Source organism: Epinephelus lanceolatus, chromosome 16 (assembly GCF_041903045.1).
Source record: "Epinephelus lanceolatus isolate andai-2023 chromosome 16, ASM4190304v1, whole genome shotgun sequence".
Lineage (NCBI taxonomy): Eukaryota > Metazoa > Chordata > Actinopteri > Perciformes > Serranidae > Epinephelus > Epinephelus lanceolatus.
In genome coordinates, this window is record NC_135749.1 from 14864617 (window position 1) to 14885035 (window position 20419).

General features: G+C 41.6%; 1 protein-coding gene across 2 annotated transcripts; it reads left to right on the top strand.

Moving 5' to 3' along the window:
- The first annotated feature begins 14 nt into the window (after positions 1–14).
- Positions 15–9164, top strand: LOC117263999 (polypeptide N-acetylgalactosaminyltransferase 15-like). Of its 2 annotated transcripts, none has more exons than XM_033637778.2 (10): positions 15–3730; positions 3873–4039; positions 4126–4330; positions 5484–5651; positions 7044–7161; positions 7657–7851; positions 7960–8091; positions 8226–8327; positions 8409–8552; positions 8652–9164. In XM_033637778.2, exons 1-10 carry the CDS (start codon positions 3204–3206, stop codon positions 8841–8843), a joined length of 1950 nt encoding a protein of 649 aa, XP_033493669.1. In that variant the 5' UTR covers positions 15–3203; the 3' UTR covers positions 8844–9164. The 2 variants fall into 2 exon arrangements, with proteins under 2 accessions (XP_033493669.1, XP_078031696.1); XM_078175570.1 differs by having other exon boundaries at positions 8409–8542; positions 8652–8784.
- Positions 9165–20419: the final 11255 nt, after the last annotated feature.

Consider the following 20419-nt stretch of genomic DNA (forward strand, 5'->3'; position numbering starts at 1 on the left):
ATGTCAGTCCTTTACAACATATTTTATTATTGATTTATTCGATGATCATTTTCTTTATTAACTGATCAATCTTCTAGTCTATCACAGGTCAAAGAAGGTGCAGACTGTCCATCACAGTTTCCCCAGAGTCCAGCATGATGTCTGCAAGCAACAGTGGGACCAATTCAGTCTTTTGCATGTCACGAGTAAGTCTCAAGTCTTTGCACTTAAGTCAAGAGTCAAATCCCAAGTCCTAATATTTGAGTTTTGAGTCCTTAACAAGTCATAATGCGCTCTTCACTGAATGTAATGCCACTTTAACAACAGAGGAATATATTTAATTTAAAAGAAATCAGTATTTATTTGTTAAAACACGTTTGTTGAAACAAGTGCCACTGAACTTAATCATAAAAAAGTAGTGCTGACATTACATTGTATAGCACTATTAACCAGACCCACCACTGACTGGATTTTTGTCTTTGTTCCCTCGTGTACTTAATTCACCTCTGTAAAAAATGTCCATAACCTTCTCTTCCCAAATTGGCTCGGGGGGAAGGCATTAAGTATGTTTTTCAAGTCAAAAGGCTCAAGTTCAAGTGAGGTCACAAGTCACTGATGTTGAAGGCCAAGTCGAGTTGGACGCCTTCAAATCTGTGACTCACGTCTGACTCAGATCCAAGTAGTGTGACTGGAGTCCACATCTCTGTCCTCAAGTGTCTTTGTTTTTTATTTTCTGTTCAAAACCCCAAAGATATTCAGTTTGCAATCACAGAAGGCTGCAACAAAACAAATTCTTGTGAATCTTCAAAAGATTCACAGCTGAGAAGCTGGAACCAGTTAATGATGACAGTTTTATTAGGAAGAAAAAGACTGAAATGATTAGATGGTTATTCAAAATGTTAATTTCCTGTCCATGGACTTTGACATCATTCAGCTAATAGGTTTGGGTCTAAAAACTGAAAGAGAAAAAAACAAAGTAGGATCTCTGTGTCTCATCTTGTCACCACAAACAGAAGTCACTGGTTGTGAAACAGAAATATGAATGAACAACAACCCAAAAATGAATCATGCAGCCAAAAGTTACTGTTATTCTCTCACTCTGTCCATCTCTCTGTGTTTGTGTTTGTGTGTGTGTGTGTGTGTGTGTGTGTGTGTGTGTGAGGGAAGGATGCATGCGAGTACTTGTCGTGCCTTCTCATTTACAGCTCTGGCTTCCAGTCGGATGGTGGAATGCAGTCCACATTCCTGAGAATGTGGACTGGACCCTGGACCTTCAGTGTGTGTGTATGTGTGTGTACGTGCCTGTGTGTGTGTGTGTCCATGTTCTCTTGGTGTTTATGTGCGTGTCTGCAAATGTGCTGGCGGTGGAAACTTCAATTCAGTGTGTGTTTTGGCTGCAGGAAGGAACATATGGGAGTGTTCACTGCAGAGCACTGGAAATACATGAAGACTTTCTTCCTTTTCAATCTCGAGGCTTACAAGCATTATTCCCACAAGAAGACAGAGGTGGAGAGCTGGTCACTTCTCTTTCTCTCCCTGTGATCTTTCATGTCTCTTTCATTTCCACCCCTCTGTGCAACACCCCCATCTTGTTGCTCTGACGCCCTCCTTTGCTCTTTCAACTTCTCAATCTGTCTCTCCAGGTGTCCCCCTCCCACCTCTGTGTACTGTAATCACAATCATCAGACGCCACTCTGCCCTGTCATCCTGGGCTGAGGGGAGGTGAGTGTCTTTGTGTATAATGAGGGGAAGGCAGCTGCTAATCCCACCCACCCACTCAGACACACCACTACCAGCACCAGCACCAGCACCAGCACCACCAGAATGATCTGGTCTCTGGCTGCAGCCAAACTGGCTTAAGGCTCCCATTGGCTGCACTGCCAAGTTGCAAGCAGTGGCCTTTCACAGCTCCACTCAACCACAACACAGAACAGAGCCGGTGAAGCAGGCTGACACAGATGGTCTTCATTTCTAGTGATGTGGTGAAGAAAAAATGGGTACAGTCTGACCTCTTGTTGGCCATCACCTGAAAGAAAACATCACCCTGAGGTCACTTGGAAAATGCATTAGGAAATTATTAGACCTTTTCCACTGAAATCCTTACATGACTTCTGGGGCGTTTTCCCTTCAACTTCTTTTTTTAATCATAATTTGATTTGGGCGCCACATGTTGTGTTCAATTCATTGTGATAAAGTAGGAAAAACAAAATTCTACTTGCCAAAAAAGTGGGAAATTTCCACTTGTTAAAAAAAAGGGAAGAAAGAAAAACTTCAGCTCAGGTCTTTGTCTGCACTCAGTTGAAAAACAGCAGTCTGTGTTGCCAAGATCTCCTCAGAGAACCGGGGAGATCGAAGCTGCGACCGCCCCGCTTCCCGGCACCGACAGACGGTCATGAGACTGCGAGGCCCGCCGCCAGCTGGCCGGAGAGAGCATCTTTGATGTGTGACGCACCGGGGAGACGCCTGCACCAAGCCGAGTCTCTCTCACACACAGAAATACTGGAGGAAATATAAAAACACTGTCTCATTCCACTGCAATGTGGGGTTATTTATAACATACTGTTTGTTCTGCTGGGAAACACACCGAGTTTTGAAATTCCGAGTTTCATGACAAGGAAAATTGGCGCCATATGGCGATAAAAATAAGTCCCATAGGCATTAAAACTCCTACAGTGACTTGTGATGCAGCTTTGAAAAAAACAAAAGACACCAAAGTGGCTGGCTGTTTGTTCTTTGAGTGTGGGAGCTGGATTTTTCATTGTATTCAGTCAGAGTTTGTATGAAAAGGTGTTTTAATCCCTGTTATCATCTGAGCTACTGAGGCTGCTTTGAGGATCAGCTCAGTGATCAGGTGTAGGAGCAGGTGGATGTATCAGGTGCATCTTCAGACGAGCTCAAATTTACGCAGGCTTTAGGACCCCGGGATGAGCTGGATGAGAGGCAAAGTCTGCGCACCTCCACCCTGACAAGAAGTTGAGGGGTTTGTCTTCTTGAACCAGCCTTGTCTGTCACTCGTGTCTCAGGTCTGGTGCTCCATGGATGCAGCGCTACACTCCACAACACTGACAGGCGAGTTATTTATTTTTCTGCTGTTTGGATAATATCTGTAGAGCCTCGTCACTTTGCTGAAATGTAACTTCAAAGTTGAGTCAAAGCGCAAAAATGGGGAAGTCAAGACAGCACCGGGCCAACTTCGTATCCCCCTCTCCTCTGCGCTCTTCATCATGAGGCTGTGGGGAAGAGCTACAGCTCTCCGGAGGAAGGTGCTCTGCCTCTGGCTGCTGCTCCTCGGCTTCGCCCTGGTTGTTCTGGCGCTCTCGGACCTCTTCAACCGGGACCGGAGCCGCAGTTATCAGAAACCTGGACTCCCCCTCCACCCCCTCCATCGGATTCCCGATGCACCGGACCTGGAAGTCATAGTGGACTCGCGTGACCCTGCGTTAGAGCTTGCGGTCGATCTCGCCCCGCTAAAATCTCTGCAAGAAGACCAGCTTTTATTCGTGCCATCGACGCAGGGCACCAAGAACCCGCAGAAGAAGGGGAGCTACAAGGTGCTCCTACCCGGAGCAAATAAGGATACCCACGCCCCCGCGCCTCCGACGCACGGTGAAATGGGGAAAGCGGTACAGCTACATCTGGAGGGCACGGAGAGGGATATGGAGCTCTCTGCGCTGGAGAAGTACGGTTTCAACGAGGTGGTTAGCGAGAGGATTTCACTGCATCGCATGCTGCCCGAGGCGCGCCATCCTGAGTGAGTGCACGGCGCAGTGTCCAAAGCGCACGGCTTGAAAGGCAAAACTTTTGCACTGAAATGACCCACTGTGGTATTAAAACGCGTTCAAAGTTGGTAAAGTTGTCGCTTTGACAGAGTGAATTTGTTTCCTACTTAACAGGTGTTTGGGGGAGCAGTACAGCGAGTCGCTGCCGTCGGCCAGTGTTGTTATTTGTTTCCATGACGAGGCTTGGTCCACGCTCCTGCGCACCGTGCACAGCGTGTTGGACAGTGCACCCAGGCAGTATCTGCAGGAGGTTCTGCTAGTGGACGACCTGAGCCAGCACGGTGAGTTGTTATCCATCCATCCATCCATCCAGCCAGCCATCCAGCCACCCATCCATCCAATTGACCTGTCTTTGTTCACTTCTCAGGACACCTGAAGAGTGTGCTAAGTGAGTATGTGTCTCATCTGGACGGGGTGCGTTTGATTCGCAGCACCAAGCGCCTGGGGGTTGGAGGATGCCGTAGTCTGGGTGCTGCCAGAGCTGCAGGGGAGGTGCTGGTGTTCATGGACTCCCATTGTGAATGCCAGAAGGGCTGGTTGGAACCACTGCTGGAGAGAGTGGCCCAGGACAGGTGCTGTTTACTCTAATGATCCACAGAAATAATAAACACTGGTGCAAAATGCTTATTTCAATACACACTCATCTATAATTACATTAATTGCTCTGTTGGTTGAGCACCAAAAATATAAAATGTAAGTTTGCCAGAATTTTGTGATGAAGAATAATTAAAGTCCAGATAAACATTTAGTCTGGAAAAAGCAGCAGCTGTGCCCAAACTCTGTCTGTCTGCTGCTTTCTACTCTGCTCTGCTGTTTGACAGATCCTCTTGAGAGAAGTGGGAAGATGGAAGGTTCTGAGTTATCAGTTGTCCTCACTCATTAGTAAGACATGAGATGCATGTACTGTGTGTGTATCCAAAGCTCAGCTCTCATGATTTGGCTCTAGTCTTGTGTCTCAGGCTGCCTGCAGCGTGGCTCTAATTAGACTAGGTAATTAGGCTGAACTCTCAGACCTGGAATCTGCAACCACTCAACTCTCTCAGCCACATGTTTGACCCTTCTCCCATTTCTTCTTTTCATTCTCCCCCCTTTAATCTCTTCATTCCATTTCCTCCGAGCATCACATCACACATGGCCTCTTCAGAGAAATATTTCAAATAACATATGTGAACCAGAACAGATCCCAACAAAGGACAGTGTGTCTCTAAACTTGACTCCTGTGACATAAGCCTGAGACACACTCAAATATAGACAGATACAAACACACACACTGCTGAGGAAACATTTTTGCTTTTCACAGTGCCAATCTCTCTGCACACACTGTTGGAATATTAAGTGAAAATGTAACCAAGGAAGGCTGGCTAAGAATTTAAAATGTCCTCTTTCTTCCAAAATCTTTGACTGACAGGAACATACTTCTTATTCATAACATCAACCTCATTTTGAATCAACCTACTCCAAGGGTGAGGGTTTCCAAATATGAAGCAGGGGGTTTGGGCTCCTCCACCAAAAAAATTCAGCATCAAACACTTTGAATTTCCTGCTTTCTGGCGATTTTTTATGCACCAATTTGTAAATTTTTTCATCACTTTATGGTGTAAATGTCTTTAATTTGATCCTCTGCTCCTTCCATGTTTTTACTAGGGGAGGAAAATGCACATGTTCTAAATACTGAAGGGGAACATGAATATATAACTCACTGTTGAGATTAATGTCTCTGTGCAGGACCAGAGTGGTGTCCCCCATCATGGATGTGATAGACTGGCAGACCTTCCAGTACAATGCCACCCAGTGGCCGGTCAGGGGAGTCTTTGACTGGAGGCTTGACTTCTTGTGGGAATCTAACCCTCAGCTGCAAGATAAGGACCCAGATTCAGCTGTTCGACCTCTGCAGTGAGTTTACAGCAAAGTGATTTCAGGGCTTTCATGACATGATTATAAACCTAAAACAGTTGGGTTTTACCTGGAAGTAATGCTGAGTAAAACCTAAGAGGAAACACTCATTAAATTACCTTCTTATGTTTGTGGGGGCAGAATTGATATTTTGCTCGTGAAACTGGGTTTTTGCAAAACTGCACATCATTTGATTTATTTCCTGTTGGCCAGTGTTTCCCATCAGGAGGGTTTGGACCCCCAAAAGGGTTTCAAGAATGTCATGAATTGATAAATGCCTTATAAAAGATTAAAACAAACAAAAAAGCATATCATTAAAACATAAAATTAACGTATGGTTTTGGGCACTTTATCATATCTTTGCAACTTTTCTGTGAAACATCATTAGGCCTATAAAAATATTCTGATTAAGAAAATAAAAGAGGTAAAAATGCTCTTAAGTCAAGATAAGATACAATAATCCTTCATTCATCCCACAGTGGGGAAATTTGCAACATTACAGCAGTAGAGGGATAGTGCAAACAAGGAAGCATCAGTAGGAAGAAAAGGCAACAAATAAAATACGTACGGCTGATTTCACATTACTGACCGATGGAAGTATAGATATCTGTGCTTTGAAGGAGCAGCGTGTGGAATTTAAGCATGAACTTCCAGTTTTGATTCCTTCAGTGTTTTGTATTCAGAAGGTTTTTACCAGGTGCCAAATTATCTGCAGAAGTCTCTTCCTCTCCAAAACAAACAGATCAGGTTGATAAAAACAATAAAACCACTGAATAGAGCAGTTTCTCGTTACAATTTAATGTTTCTCTGACACTATTCAGCTCATCACAGACTGGCCACCTGCTAATGTGTGCTTGCCTTTTTTCTGATCCTGACATTCAGGAGGTTTTAATTGGGAGCAGAATTATCTGCATGGGTCTTGTCCTTTCCATAACAAACACACCAGTTGATTAAAATGAGTAGAAACACTGAATAAAGTAGTTTCATGGTAAAAATTGGTGTTTTTGCAACACTGTTTGGCATGTCGCCGCCAACTTTGGTGGCCAATGTAAAAAGATTAAGATGCAAATGGCTGTATGTAGAACATGGCGGCCTCCGTGGACAAGGACCCACTCCCTATGTAGATATTAACAGCTCATTCTAAGGTAACAAAAACAGGATGATTCTAATTTTCAGGTGATTATACACTACTGGAAAATTCTTATTATATTATTTTCCATTTCTGTAAATATATCCCTCTAAATCCTACACACCGGACCTTTAAGTGCTCATGACTCATAAAAAAATATATGTTAGACTCTGAAGTTTGTAATGTCTCTCTGCACCAGTGACACCGAGACAAATCTCTGTGTTTGTTCCCCAGTAAAGTGACGCTGCCTCTGTCTCTGACAGGAGCCCAGCATTAGGAGGCGGAGTTGTGGCCATCGACAGACATTTCTTCCAGAGTGTGGGAGCCTACGACCCGGGGATGCTGCTGTGGGGAGTGGAACAAATTGAGCTGTCAATCAGGGTAGAGCAAAAAATACATACATATTATCAACTTTCCAATCAAATCCTCCAATTCACCTTTTCACACAGTGCAGAGAGATGACAGATTGCTTTCGCTTTTCACCTCAAGTCACATAAGCTTTTTATAGCGATGCTTCGGCTGGGTGATTTAGTTGCCTTCTGTCCGGGCCTCAGGAATGTTGTGCTGGGATATGATGCTTTTTGCAAACGGAAATCTCAGGTTGAATAGTGGTCTGGGAATGTCTGGGCACTTTGACAAATGCACAAGTATGAGAGTGAAATGTGACTTGACCACTTGTTTTCCCATGATAAGTTCATATTTTGGAACTGCAGCATGTTATCTGACAGATTAAAATGTAAAAAGGTGCATTTTGTAGAAATAAAAATCAGTACTTGTCACACCAGATTCTTGCTGCAGTCCTGCTCTTTACACTTAAAGGCACACACACACAAACAAACATTACATGGTTACAAAACTTTTTTCCTGTTATCCTAGGTGTGGTCATGCGGGGGCTCCATGGAGGTGGTTCCCTGCTCCCGTGTGGCCCACCTGGACCACCACCACCTGCCTTACCGCTTCCCAGACCAGGAGCTGCTTCAGAGGAACAAGATCCGGATTGCAGACACCTGGATGGACGCATACAGGAAGATCTTCTATAGGAGGGACACACTTGCTCATTTCATCAGGCAGGTGTGTATGTTCAGTGTGGGAATTTGCTCAAAAGATTAGCTGGTGAGTTTACCCAATACTGAAAAAAAAAAAAAATCTGAGGACATAATAGCTATTTCTTCTGTGCAGTCTGAGAGCCCGAACATCACAGAGCGTCTGCGGCTTAAGAGGAGTCTGGGCTGTCGGAACTTCCACTGGTACCTGAGCACAGTTTATCCACAACTTTACATCCCCCAGGACAGACCTGCACTGTCAGGCGAGGTAGCGCACGCACACACACACACACACACACACACACACACACACACACACACACTCACACACACAGAGGATTTACAGTACTACTCACTGATGGACATGACAGGCTGATGTGTCCCCTTTGTGCCTGTTTGAAGCTGTACAATGTCGGCACCGGCAGCTGTGCGGACTATCCCCGAGGGCAGGGACTGCAGGGTGGGGTCATGAACGTAGCGCCCTGCAGTGGAACGGGCAGCCAGGTAACCATGGCAACAATTGTAAAAAATCAAAGGCAGACAGGTAACACACAGTGGCAAAGATGATCTCTCTTGTCATCGCAGCACTGCGATCTAAACTCTGACTTTGAGGTGCGATGGGGTCCCATGGGGGCTTTGTGTTTGGACGTCAAGGGAGAGAGGGTGGTCTTGTCTCCGTGCCCTACACGCCGACCAACCGCCAGCAGACTCCAGTGGAAGTTCATAAAGGCAAGACAGATATTTAAACCTTTTTGTAATACATCTGAATACGTGAATATTCTCACAGTGGGTGTTTGGCTAACCCAGTGCATCTGTTTTCTGCTTCAGCTGAGTGGTCAACTCGTTCACCAGCTTTCCCAGTTGTGTCTGGAGGTCGTAAAGGAAGGAGGGGTCCCACAAAGCAGCCCAAAAGAAGTCAACACCCAAAGCAAGACAGGAGGTCTCTTTCTGCGCCCCTGCACCCATCATCCCAGACAACAGTGGCACTTTGAGCAACTAGTAGCTCCTAAAGGTGCCTGACACAGAAAGCACAAAGGGATTAGTGGAATTGCAAGATGTGAATTCTAGACAAATATGTGTTATATATAGTGGCAGACACAGTAGTGACACTTTCTTTGCTCCACTTTGCCACTCTGCTTTTTTGTTCCTGTTTTAAGGATTGCAAATACAATTGATTGTGTTCAATAATAGACAACAGAATATATAGGATAATAGAATACATGATATGATTGATGAAACAAAGTCTTTATTTAAAACTGTTTTTGTTAGAAATATTGTATTTATGTACATTTAATCAAAGTGTGAAAAATGTGAAAAGGATATTAAATTATCTTTTACTTCAGTAAATGCTTTCGTAATTCATGTGTAAATGTGTTTGTGTAAATTTATGAAAGTATTCACCAGACAGAATCACAATATAAACTGTTACATCTCTATGAAGTGATCACAGGTTGGATGGATATGAGGAAATTATGAAGGACAATAGGTTCGTATCAAACAGTAGACAGTACCAAAAATCACCCTTTGATAGATTTTAGTACATTAAAGAAAAATTGTTTCAGAACAAAACTTAAAAGGTGCAATGTGTAATGCCTGGCCATATGTTCCAAACCAACACATTCTTACTCCGACGTTTGTTCATTTGTTCATGGGCTTTCCATGTTCAGATATGACGTGAAAGGTACCCTGGGTACATTGGTTGGTGACGTTCAGGGATGCTGTGTCAAGTTCTGCCTGTTGCATGCATTGTCTTCTTTCAAAATACACTCCTGTTTTCACAGGAAATTTAACGATAGCATACAGTCTCTATCAAAATAAGCACGCTGTATCAGTACAACACCGTGAATTGAGTTTTTGTTTTCCCTTCAACAAGAAACACGTGGCTACGTTTTGCCCACACACACGTGGTTGGGTTTGGGCAACAAAAGCACGTGGGTGGGTTTAGGAAAAAAGAACAGGGCTTGGCTGTACAGTCTTATGTCAAGCGAACACTTCCCTACGGGTGAAAGTCGATGGTTGTTGGATCCATCCACTAACTCTGACTTTCACTATCTTAACTTTTGCTCTTGTCCCCTGATGCCACTGCCGCCATTAAACTATAATGGCAACCGCCTGCATATCATGAAAGGTAGCCTTTTTTTTGTTGGTGTCCAAACTAGTCAGGCTGTTCTCATGCACTGCTCTTACATACTGTATAGCTACAAAAATAATGTATCACAGTTCATAAATAACCCATAATCATGAGGCAGTAATTCATATATAAACCATGTAATTGTGAAAACTGCAATCACATGCCTACTATGCTGAAGGGAGTAATTAAGGAAAGGTGGTGGATGGGTCAAACAACACAGGACTTTCCCCCAGGAGACCGGTGATTGTGTCCTGTGTAAAACCAAGTGAACTTTGAGTTAATACAAGGTGCGTCCATGTTTCTTTTCAAAACCTTACCTACATAACTTTACCTCCTTGATTCTAGCCTACATGACTTTACATTTGGCTCGTAACATCATTAATGGGGCACTAATTCATTAGCTATATGAACCATTGTATGTGCATTTTCACAGGATATCACACAGACTGTTGTATGAGAACATGTTGAACTAATGAGGGGGCAACATTTCACCCCCAAGCCAACTAGAGGAAGTTCTCTTAGCTTTTTCAGACTTATAGATTTACAAAATAAACTCACAAAATCTTAAGAAAGGAGATATTCCTACACCTACAGTGGTGGAAAAAAGTTTTCGGACACCCCATGCATTTGTGAAATATTGCATTAAGAATCACTCTTAGGTCTTCAAGTGCAATTTCTTTTAGTACAGTCACAGCCAAAATACTAAATAAATCCTAAAAAAGCCACTAAAAACTTAAAATTGATTGGTTCCATAAAAATACATAAGAAATTTTGAGTATTGGGTCATTTTGGTACCAGTGATGAAGGTCGTTCTTTTTATTAAAAGACACAATTTTTGTTGCCAAGCTTTGTGTCTACATAAAGCCAGCACATTTGAAAGTTCTTCAGACACAATAATGGCTAAAACAAGGAACCTAACGCAGGAAACACGCCTGAAGATAAAGATTCTCAGCCAGGAAGGGTACAGTTGCCGCCAGATAGCCAGGAAGTGCAGATGCAGTCCTTCAGCAGTTGGATACACTCTGCAGAAATACAGATGAACCAACAGCTTGGAAGACAAACCAAGATCTGGGCGTCCAAGGGTTTCTTCAGCAAGAAATGACCGCATCCTGATCCGCATGTGCAGGCAAAACCACCGAATAACATCACAGGAGCTTCAGCAGCAGTGGTCAAACCAAACTGGTGTCCAGTGTTCCACCCGCACTGTACGTGGCCGACTTTTAGATCATGGCTTAAGGTCCTACAAGGCTATCAAGAAGCCCCTGATCAATGAGAGACAGAGGTTAGCCCGGTGTCGTTGGGCCCAGGCACACAAGAACTGGACAGCCAGGAATTGGAAGAAGATTTTGTGGTCAGATGAGTCCAGTTTCCAGCTTTATCTTCCTCCTACTAATGTGAGGGTACGCAGAAGGCCAGGCGAAGCATTATCTCCAGCATGTACAGTACCTACTGTCAAGCATGATGGAGGCAGTATCACGGTTTGGGGATGCATTAGTGCTGCTGGTGTTGGTCATCTCACTGTCTGTGATGGCACATTGAACTCTACCAAGTATTGTACCATTCTCGAAACCCACATGCTCCCTTCTGCGCATGCACTGTTCCGTCGAGGTAAAAACTGGATGTTTCAACAAGATAATGCCCCTTGCCACACATCCAAGGCCAGTAGAACTTGGCTGCAGGAGCACAGTATCCAGGTCTTAGAGTGGCCAGCTCAATCCCCGGACATGAGCCCCATTGAAAATCTGTGGTGGATTATCAAAAGGTCTGTTTCAAAGCATAAACCAAAGAATTTAGAAGAATTAAAAGCAGTAATTCAAGAAGAATGGGACAAGATTACCCCTCAACAGTGTGAAAGGCTCGTGGGGAACATGCCAGCCAGGATTAGAGCTCTACTATGTGCCAATGGCAGGACTACTACATATTAATTTGATGATGTGATGGTTTATTTATTTTTTGTTCAGTTTTGAACACATTCTCTGTTATTTGTTGACTTTGATACCGACAATGTTGAGAACTGACATATTGAAACTGTCAAGAATTTACTTTTGTTAGTTTTTCTTGTAAACAATAAACAAAAAAATATAATTTGTATTTGTTTGTATCTGTCTAATGCAGCCACACCTTTTGAAACACAAAAAAGATTTTTCCACAAATATTTCATGATAATATTTGAGATTGTGTAAAATTTTAAGGGTGTCCGAAAACTTTTTTCCACCACTGTATTTTCCTTTATTAAACAGAAAAATACAACTGTACACCCTCTGATTTCAAGAACTAAGAGCTTAATTGCATTGTTAACTCATCTTTAAACATAATTCATTGAAGCTTGACAGAAACAAATAAACTCACCAAAAGCTTCTTGGTCAGTCTTTCCATTGTTCTGATGATTCCCAACTCTGGTTTGTGGGGGAAATGCTTTCTTTACTGTTTTTCCCTGTCAATCATTCTTCTGAAGCAGACAATTAAATTAGCAAAATAAAATGAAAACAATAAAGCCCAGAAAAACAACCAGCGACGAACTCAGCTAGTCACAGATAGCTGATATATTCGTCCAGCCGGCCATCCCTATTGACAAGCCCTTGGGGCAGGTCTACTTCTTTGTCCTCTCATGTTGGCCCGAGGGCAGACTGGACGCTACAGTGACTCACTGTGGCTTCTCGAGGTGCAAGTGGTATTAAAGACAGGATGAGCTGGGGCCAGCTGGTTAGCATGCTTATTTAAGTAGGTATTTTTTAAAACACAACACAAAGACATTTTTGACATGCCGTCGACCCTGTTACTCCTTCACATTCTGTTGACTGTGTTATTTTATGAATGTTTTTAGCTAAAATTCTTGCCATATCTTACACATTGGTCCTTTATGTCCTTCACCAACAATGCAACCTTCCTCTCTTTATCGTAAAGTAACGTTAGAATTAAAAACAACAACAACAATTTTCTATGGTTCTTCAATTACTGGTAGGGAATCAATTAAATCATCAAATTTGCATTAAAAAGTAACTTCCGGTGACCTGTACTGTTTAGCTGTCCACATACTTTTGGCCATGTAGACAAGGGCATAGGTTGTGTTTCAACACTGAGTGTGATACATATGAAATGGGAGGTTTGTGGGTCTTCCACCAGAAAATACTTAATTTCCTGCATTCATTTAATGGTGTAAATGTCTTTTGTCAAAATAAAAATCATCTGCTACTTTCTGAATATTGAGGGTGACGTGTCCCCTGTGTCTCCCCCGAAATCTACGCCTCTGCATGGAGTGTAGAACTGCAGGACATGTATTTAAGTCCCTGCAAACCCAGGTGTTGTCACTAATATGTTGATAAGATGTCTGCTCAGTGGAGCTATTCACTCACATTTTGAATCACAGGTGTTCCTTATCACATGAACGATCAGTCTGTTCTCTTCAAGTGTCCCAGTATGCCATGACAGTGTGAGAGTGAGCCGGTCCTCACAGCCCGAAGAAGCCTTGAGAAACTGAATAAATGAAATCTGTGTTATTAACTCCCCAGTATCTGAATGTGTTGGGATGACTGTATGCTTCAAATTGATTTTTTACAGTGCATATTAAGTCTCTGACCAAAATAAAACAGTGTACTGAGACATTATCAGCTGCCGACAGCAGAGGGAGCCATCTACCTTCAAAATCCTTGAAGCCCCAAGTGATTGCTTTGTTACTGTTATACACCAATAACATCCCCATATGATTTACATATCTGAATTTCCATAAAGATGCTCTGAAATAAACTTCCTGTGATTGGAGCTGACATAATTATGCTACACAGTGAGCCTACCATCTGACACTAATTTCCTGAAGTGCATGTGACAGAGAGAAGTGGATGATTAATACCCAACAATGGCGTCATGTGTTTTTGTGCCCAAGCATCTACAGTAACATCATCATTGCACAATCATAAATACCGCAGTTATTTCAGCCACAGAGCCCCGAGGTTAGGATGACAAGTGGCAGACATGGATGACCCTGAGCTCATCCTCAGTAACTCTCTCCTTGCCCCCAGGCATTGAGTGCTAATGACCACCTGTACTGTGTTACAGTACTGCTTCTCTTAACCCATGGTGCACTTAGACCAGTCAAGTACACAGCACCTTTTCAATAAAAATCAGTCATATGGTATGTCTGCAGCTCCGAGGCATAGGTCAAGACTCAGACAAACAACATGCTGTTGATTAGTACGTCTTCTCTCAGTTACGTAACTATAGGCTACTGAGCTGTTGCACAAGAGGGGCAACATCTCTCTTGCTTCAGGTTTTCAGAGGATGGCAAGAGGTCACAAACTCATTGTGGGACTTATTTATCTGTGAAAGGCAGTCAATGTTCGCCAAGATAGGAGTAAAGTATACTAATGGAAAGGATAAAGCCAGGGTCAGATCTGACAGTTTAACCCTTTTGCTGTGTTTTAGATCCAGGAAACCCCAGGCAATTTATAACAGCTCAAAAATATAGGTAAAATTGTTTTATGATTATGAAACATGGGCATGATTTCAGACTAATGACATGTTTTAGATGATGCATCTGTCCAGTTTGGAAATAATGGTTAATTACAATGGATTTTAATAATGCTAAATATTTTTGATTGGAGATGACTCTACTTTTTACACAGGATGAAGTCACAACAAAAGTCTTTCTATTTCTCTCAGGGATTTAACTTTACTATTAGTAACTTTTGGAAAAACATTATATACTGTACAGTGACTGTTTGGAAATACTGAATATGTTCATGCCCATATTAACATCTACGAGACAAAAATTGTCTTTTTCAATGTAATGGCAATGCATAATGGTGATTTCTGTATTTTTTCACCTTTACCAGATGTGCAAGTTCAGTTGTGGTTACCAGAGGGGGAACCAAGTCAAGTTCCAAGTCCTAAACTCTAAATTTCAAGTCCTTAAAAAGTCATCAAACGAAATGCCAATATGAAATTTACAAAAATTTGCATTTACCTCTTACAGTAAGTTTGTTAAAAATTTCCTTAGCTGTTAAGGTACCATTACACATGCTATGTTAACATTAGCCTCCACTTACTGTTCTTTGTGTAGCTAGAAATGTCAAGCAGTCAGTTGTTGCGTCTTTGTGTGTAATTTTTGACCTACACATTTCACATACTGCGATTCATTTTTTTTGTTGACCACTGTGTAGTTTTTGTACGTGAATAAAATTGCCTTTGGTATAATTTTCTCCCCATCCAGTGCTGTATTGCTGTATTGTTGGATGCTGTATTGTTGACTTGCTAGGAATCAATAGCATTGATCTTAGTTGATTTAGGAAACAAAGGGGGATTAATTGATTTGTGGCACATAATTGACATACTTCTTAATCTTTGGGCTTGAGGGGCAGGTATCAAGTATTTTCAAGTCAAAAAGCTCAAATCCAAGAGAAGTCACATGACACTGGTGTCCAAGTTGATTTTCAAGTCTTTTTTGATTTTGTTAAGTCTGGTCTAAAGTCATTAAATATGTGACTTGAGTCTGACTCAAGTCCAAATCATGTGACTTGAGTCTGCAGGTTACTACTTTAATACTTTAATGCATCATAGATTTAACAAAGACTTAAAAAAGTAAATTAAAGTCCTGTCTTTTTTTTCTCCTTTTAAATCTGGCCATTTATTTGGAGTACTGTGATAGCCTTTTTTTTTTTTTAAGTTTTCATCATTTTTTTTTTACACAGTTTTTGTCTCTGGTGTTTATTTCATTTTATTATTATTTTATTTTATTCTACTGAATTTAATGTTTGGAATATTTACATTTTATTCTATTCTGTTTAATTTTTTAGTCTTGCAAATTTTTTATTTTTTTCTATTTTAATTAATTTTATTTTTAAAGATACTTTTAGTTTTAATTTTAACTTTACTTTAAATTTAAATTTAAATTTTAAATTTTTATTTTTATTTTATTTTTATTTTTATTGTATTTATTTTTATGCATTTCTAGTTCATGTTGTTTCAATTTTGCTTTGTGAAGCACTTTTGGCTTCATGCTTGTATGACAGGTGCTATATGAAGGACAGCTGAGCTGGAGTTAGAGTTAATAAGGTCAGAATAATTTGCAGAGTGTAGACTAGCCCATGATTTGTACATCAAACCTGTCCCATCAGGGAGTCAGCACCCAATTCTACACGAACAAAAAGGACTCATGAAAACAAAAACGAAGTGAAAGTAAAATAGGAACTGAGACTGTAGCCAACCTCTGACACCCCTGTTGAAAACTCCTGTTATTGCCTGTTTTATGATTTAAATCCAACAACTTATAGTAGGTCTCTGATATCACTTTATGATTTTAAAAGAGTATGTTAAGATGTGAGGAAATTTCCCAGTCGAGGATAATAGGCTACATGAAGCAATCATAGTTATTCACTGTGGTCTCTGTGAAGTCTCAGCAATAACTAGTCTTGACACAGGCTTGTTAGAGAGGTACTGCCATATGTTTAGTATTTATGACATAAGGCAACTCAAGGAGCATCAAAGACATGGTGACAGCAATTAAAGTCCATTGAAGAGCGGCATGCATTTAACACTTTTTGACAAATGTTGTAAATGAGCTGATTTCTTTGGGCAAAAACTGGGAAATGAGCTGAAAAATATATAAAACAGAAACTTCAGGAGTGTTGCTCACAAACTTTAACATTTGTCAGTTGTCTTTTTAATATAAATATGTTTATTAAGTGTTTATTTTATGCAAATATCTTCTTCCGTCTGCATTCAAATGCTTCTTCTCCCGAGGCTCATCTCCTGTTGTATTTCTCCCTGTCAAACGGTCCTGCTGCTCTGTTGCTGCATGTGACCTTTTGCGTGCCCTCCCCTCCCATCAACAGCATGTACCATCTCTTCTCCATACTGAGGTGAGTGTGATTAACACAGTGAACACCCACATAAAATGCTGATGGCCGCCGGGCATGTCGCACTCTCACAAACACACACATCTTCTGGGGAGCCTGGGAGACTCAGACGGATGTCAGCTGCTGTGGTGCAGGGAGCTGTGGCCTCTTTATGAAGATCCATGGGGCCATTTCACCCAGGACGGAGGTGGCTGTACTTACTGTGCGCGCCTTTAAGAGCCTTGGGTGTTCTTTACGCAGCCACTGTTGTTGCCAGTGATTCGTTATGTGCTTGTTGTGCAATTAGGTCTATGTGGATGGGCCTCAGGAGCTGAGGCTGACACTGAGTAAAGATTAAGTGCACTAAAATGTGACAAAAACTTGGCTTGCAGCAGCAATTAAGGTCAGAGACAAAAACGGCTTTTGAATGTCTCATTTAGAAGGTTCCTGGTGACACGAACACTTTATAAGGACACCCTTTACAGTTTGAATCAGTTTACTAGTGATACCTATATTTTGTAACACACTTGAAAGCAGGTCTTTCAGGTCATAGACACATTTGGAAATGCAGCAATCTTACTTATTTTCCTTACTTCTGTGGTGAAGGGTGGGGCGAAAATCTAAATACATATACCTCCTATATGAACAGGGCAACGTAAAGTGTTGCACAGGTAAGTTTAAAACAGTTAAAGGTGCTCACGGTTGTTTCATCAAAGGGTTATAAAATAAATCATGAGGGGCATAACACACTACACACATCCTGCACAGTGGCCTTACACTTGGCATTGAACAGCTAATTGGATTCAACAAGCATCTAAGATGTGCACAATTTTACTACTTGGAGCCCCGAAGAAGTGCCAGTGCCAAATTGGAAAAATGAGTGGCTCCATATGCCCACAAGCTACTGCATCCAGGGCTGGCCCTGGACTTTTGGGGGCCCTAAGTGGAATGGTTTGGGGGCCCCCCCTCATTTTCAGGTGTTCCCATTACCATGGCACTGAAACATGTGTATTATTAGTTTGAGCACACATGATGTACAAATATGCACGTTAAAACCAGAGTGGGATGTAGGCTATTAGAGGCAACACTATAAAAAGAGTACAGTAAATACTGTATTTGTGATGATGCATACAGTTTGATACATATTTTGGTGTTATAGTCTCATTGGAGATAGTCTTCAAGTGTAAGATGACCGAATGAAGGACATGACACGACCAAAAGATGCACAAAGCAACCATGTGGTGAAGAATATACATTTATTACAAATATCTAATAATGTGTTGTCTGGTATGAAGAGCAAATGATAAAAATACAAACGAGCACTGTATAAATAAAATGGAAATATAAAATCCCCCCACAAAAGGGCAAAATATCTAGCACAGGTAAAATGTAAACATTTTTTATAGTGTTAGTATTTGCTGAAGCCACTTGTTCTGGGTCTGTGTTAGTTCTGGCTGAGGCTGGATGTGGATATATTAAATCTGTACCACTACCTGCTGATGATCCAACATCTCTTCTACTGACAAACGGAACCATAGCACCTATAAATGATAGATGGCAAAATACTTTTACCCCAGATTTTCTTTTATACTTTGTCAAATACAAAATACTTTTTATACAACGGCTTGTCTGAATACTTTGTGGTTATTCACTGAGAGATGTGCTGGCCACTTAATTCGCTTATGTGTTGGGCCAGCTCTGACTACATCACATTTTGCACATGAAACATAAATAAATAAATAAATAAATAGAGTAAAATTTTCTTTACTTCCCCATAGAGCCAATGACAATAAAAGAAAAGCTCTGTGGTTTTAGGTCATCTGCAAAGAGGACTGAATTGGTAAACTGTGGGAGGCGGTCAGTAAATACATGTTCGTCTGTGGCAAACAATCACAGGTTAGTTAATGATATTAAAGTCAGCAGTTATAATGGGAAAGGTAAGGAAATCCCAGCCACTGGGTGTGGTTGTTGGTCCGCTTTGATGAAGGCAGACGGAAAGGACACTTATACACTTATCAATCCATATTTCTTCTTTGTCTTTTTTTATATAACAAAGCAAATCGATGGCATAATACCTATCTATAATTTATTAAATAACACAAGTCAACTGTTTACATTTTATTATGACTCAAAGTAAGGTATGATAAAGGGTGGGCCGCTTGAGTGAGGGGCTGTCTGCGAGGTGTCGCTACAGTCTGTGAGTCAGATCCATCCCTCGCGCCTCCACAGCCCCACCCTCTCATCTATATATGGTCACTGCTGGCTCCAAAAACCCAAGATGGCAACAATTAAAATGGCTGTGAAGTCAATATTCATGGTGGCCAAATAATGAAACTACAGCATCTTGGTCCGTCACCTGATGCCAATGGGCCCAAAAATACTTTTTCCCATAGACTTTACATTGTGAAAGAGGTGTCTGTAAATAAGTGGATACATTTTTTAAGTGTCATAACCTCTGCAATATGACGTTTCATTATAGAGATTTGATCTGTTTGGTCCAGTAACATTGAAAGTCTACAAAAGCTGCACTGAGCGCTAAACTACAAGTAGCCCACTTGGCCTGGGCAAGTGTGTGTCCTTGCTTCATTACTCACACGATGAGGAATGTTTTGGCTTCATGTGCAACTGAGCAACTTTCATGTGAATGAACAGGGCCCTACCTCTATCAATGTTTTCGGTTCTCTTTCTACATCTATGCTACAATGCCAAACTGGAGGCTTCAAAAACAAGAGTCCACAAACTACTGGGTGATGTCATTATTTTTACAGGCTATGTTCAATAAATGCTTTTGAGTACTAGATGTCTTATTCTGGGAGTTTTTTTTTTTACATTTAGGTAGCTGACAAACAAATGCTTTGAACACTTTGAGCCCAGACAGGAAACACATGCAGAGACACAGAGCTCAACTGTTTTGCTGCCTCCAATTAGATAGCTACAAAGAAAAGCTGCAGGACTCTGGTTTAGTTTGTAACGTCAATTTCTGGCCCTGTATCCTTGAAAAACACACCGTCGCACAACAGAATGGAACAGTCCATCATCTACGGCTGTCAGACAGTGTTTAGAGGGTAAAATGCTGCCAGGTGTTCACATAAAGAGAAAGGCCTGCTTTTTTTCTACTTTAAATGAGTGAACATTTTAGTCTAGAATTTTCAACAGGGACCTTTACATCACCGTTACATCACCACAATGGAAGACAACTATTTTACAGAGCCCTACATCGTGACGACCCTCCTATCTGCTGCTTTGAAAAAAACAGACTACTCTCTGACAGGTGAGCAACAAAGGAGGTAATTTAGTAGCCGTTCCAGTATCCCAGCTTGATGGGCATAGCCAGACCTACACTTCCCAGAGAAGAAACCACCATTAATCTCCACTTCTGACATGCGCATTGTTCTGCCACCCCTCCCACCAACACTACCACCACTTGTACCATAGTACCCAAGGGAGCAGCTCAGACTCATTTATCAAACACACAAGATGTCCTGCAAGCTTCCCCCCCTCCCTTTCTGCTTTACGACAATGCAAATACAACCATTTGGATGTGCAACGGCTGCCGCTGGCTCACCCAGAGTGGAACAGATAAATGTAAAGCCCTTGTGTGGAGAGCTGTTCTCCATATTTTACACATGTACGTG

Bases quoted from the DNA above. Each gene is read 5' to 3' on its own strand.
- LOC117263999 (XM_033637778.2), top strand. From the start codon at position 3,204: ATGAGGCTGTGGGGAAGAGCTACAGCTCTCCGGAGGAAGGTGCTCTGC. The intron at 3,731-3,872 runs GTGAGTGCACGG...CCTACTTAACAG, and splicing joins CCCGAGGCGCGCCATCCTGA to GTGTTTGGGGGAGCAGTACA. The intron at 8,092-8,225 runs GTAGCGCACGCA...GCCTGTTTGAAG, and splicing joins GACCTGCACTGTCAGGCGAG to CTGTACAATGTCGGCACCGG.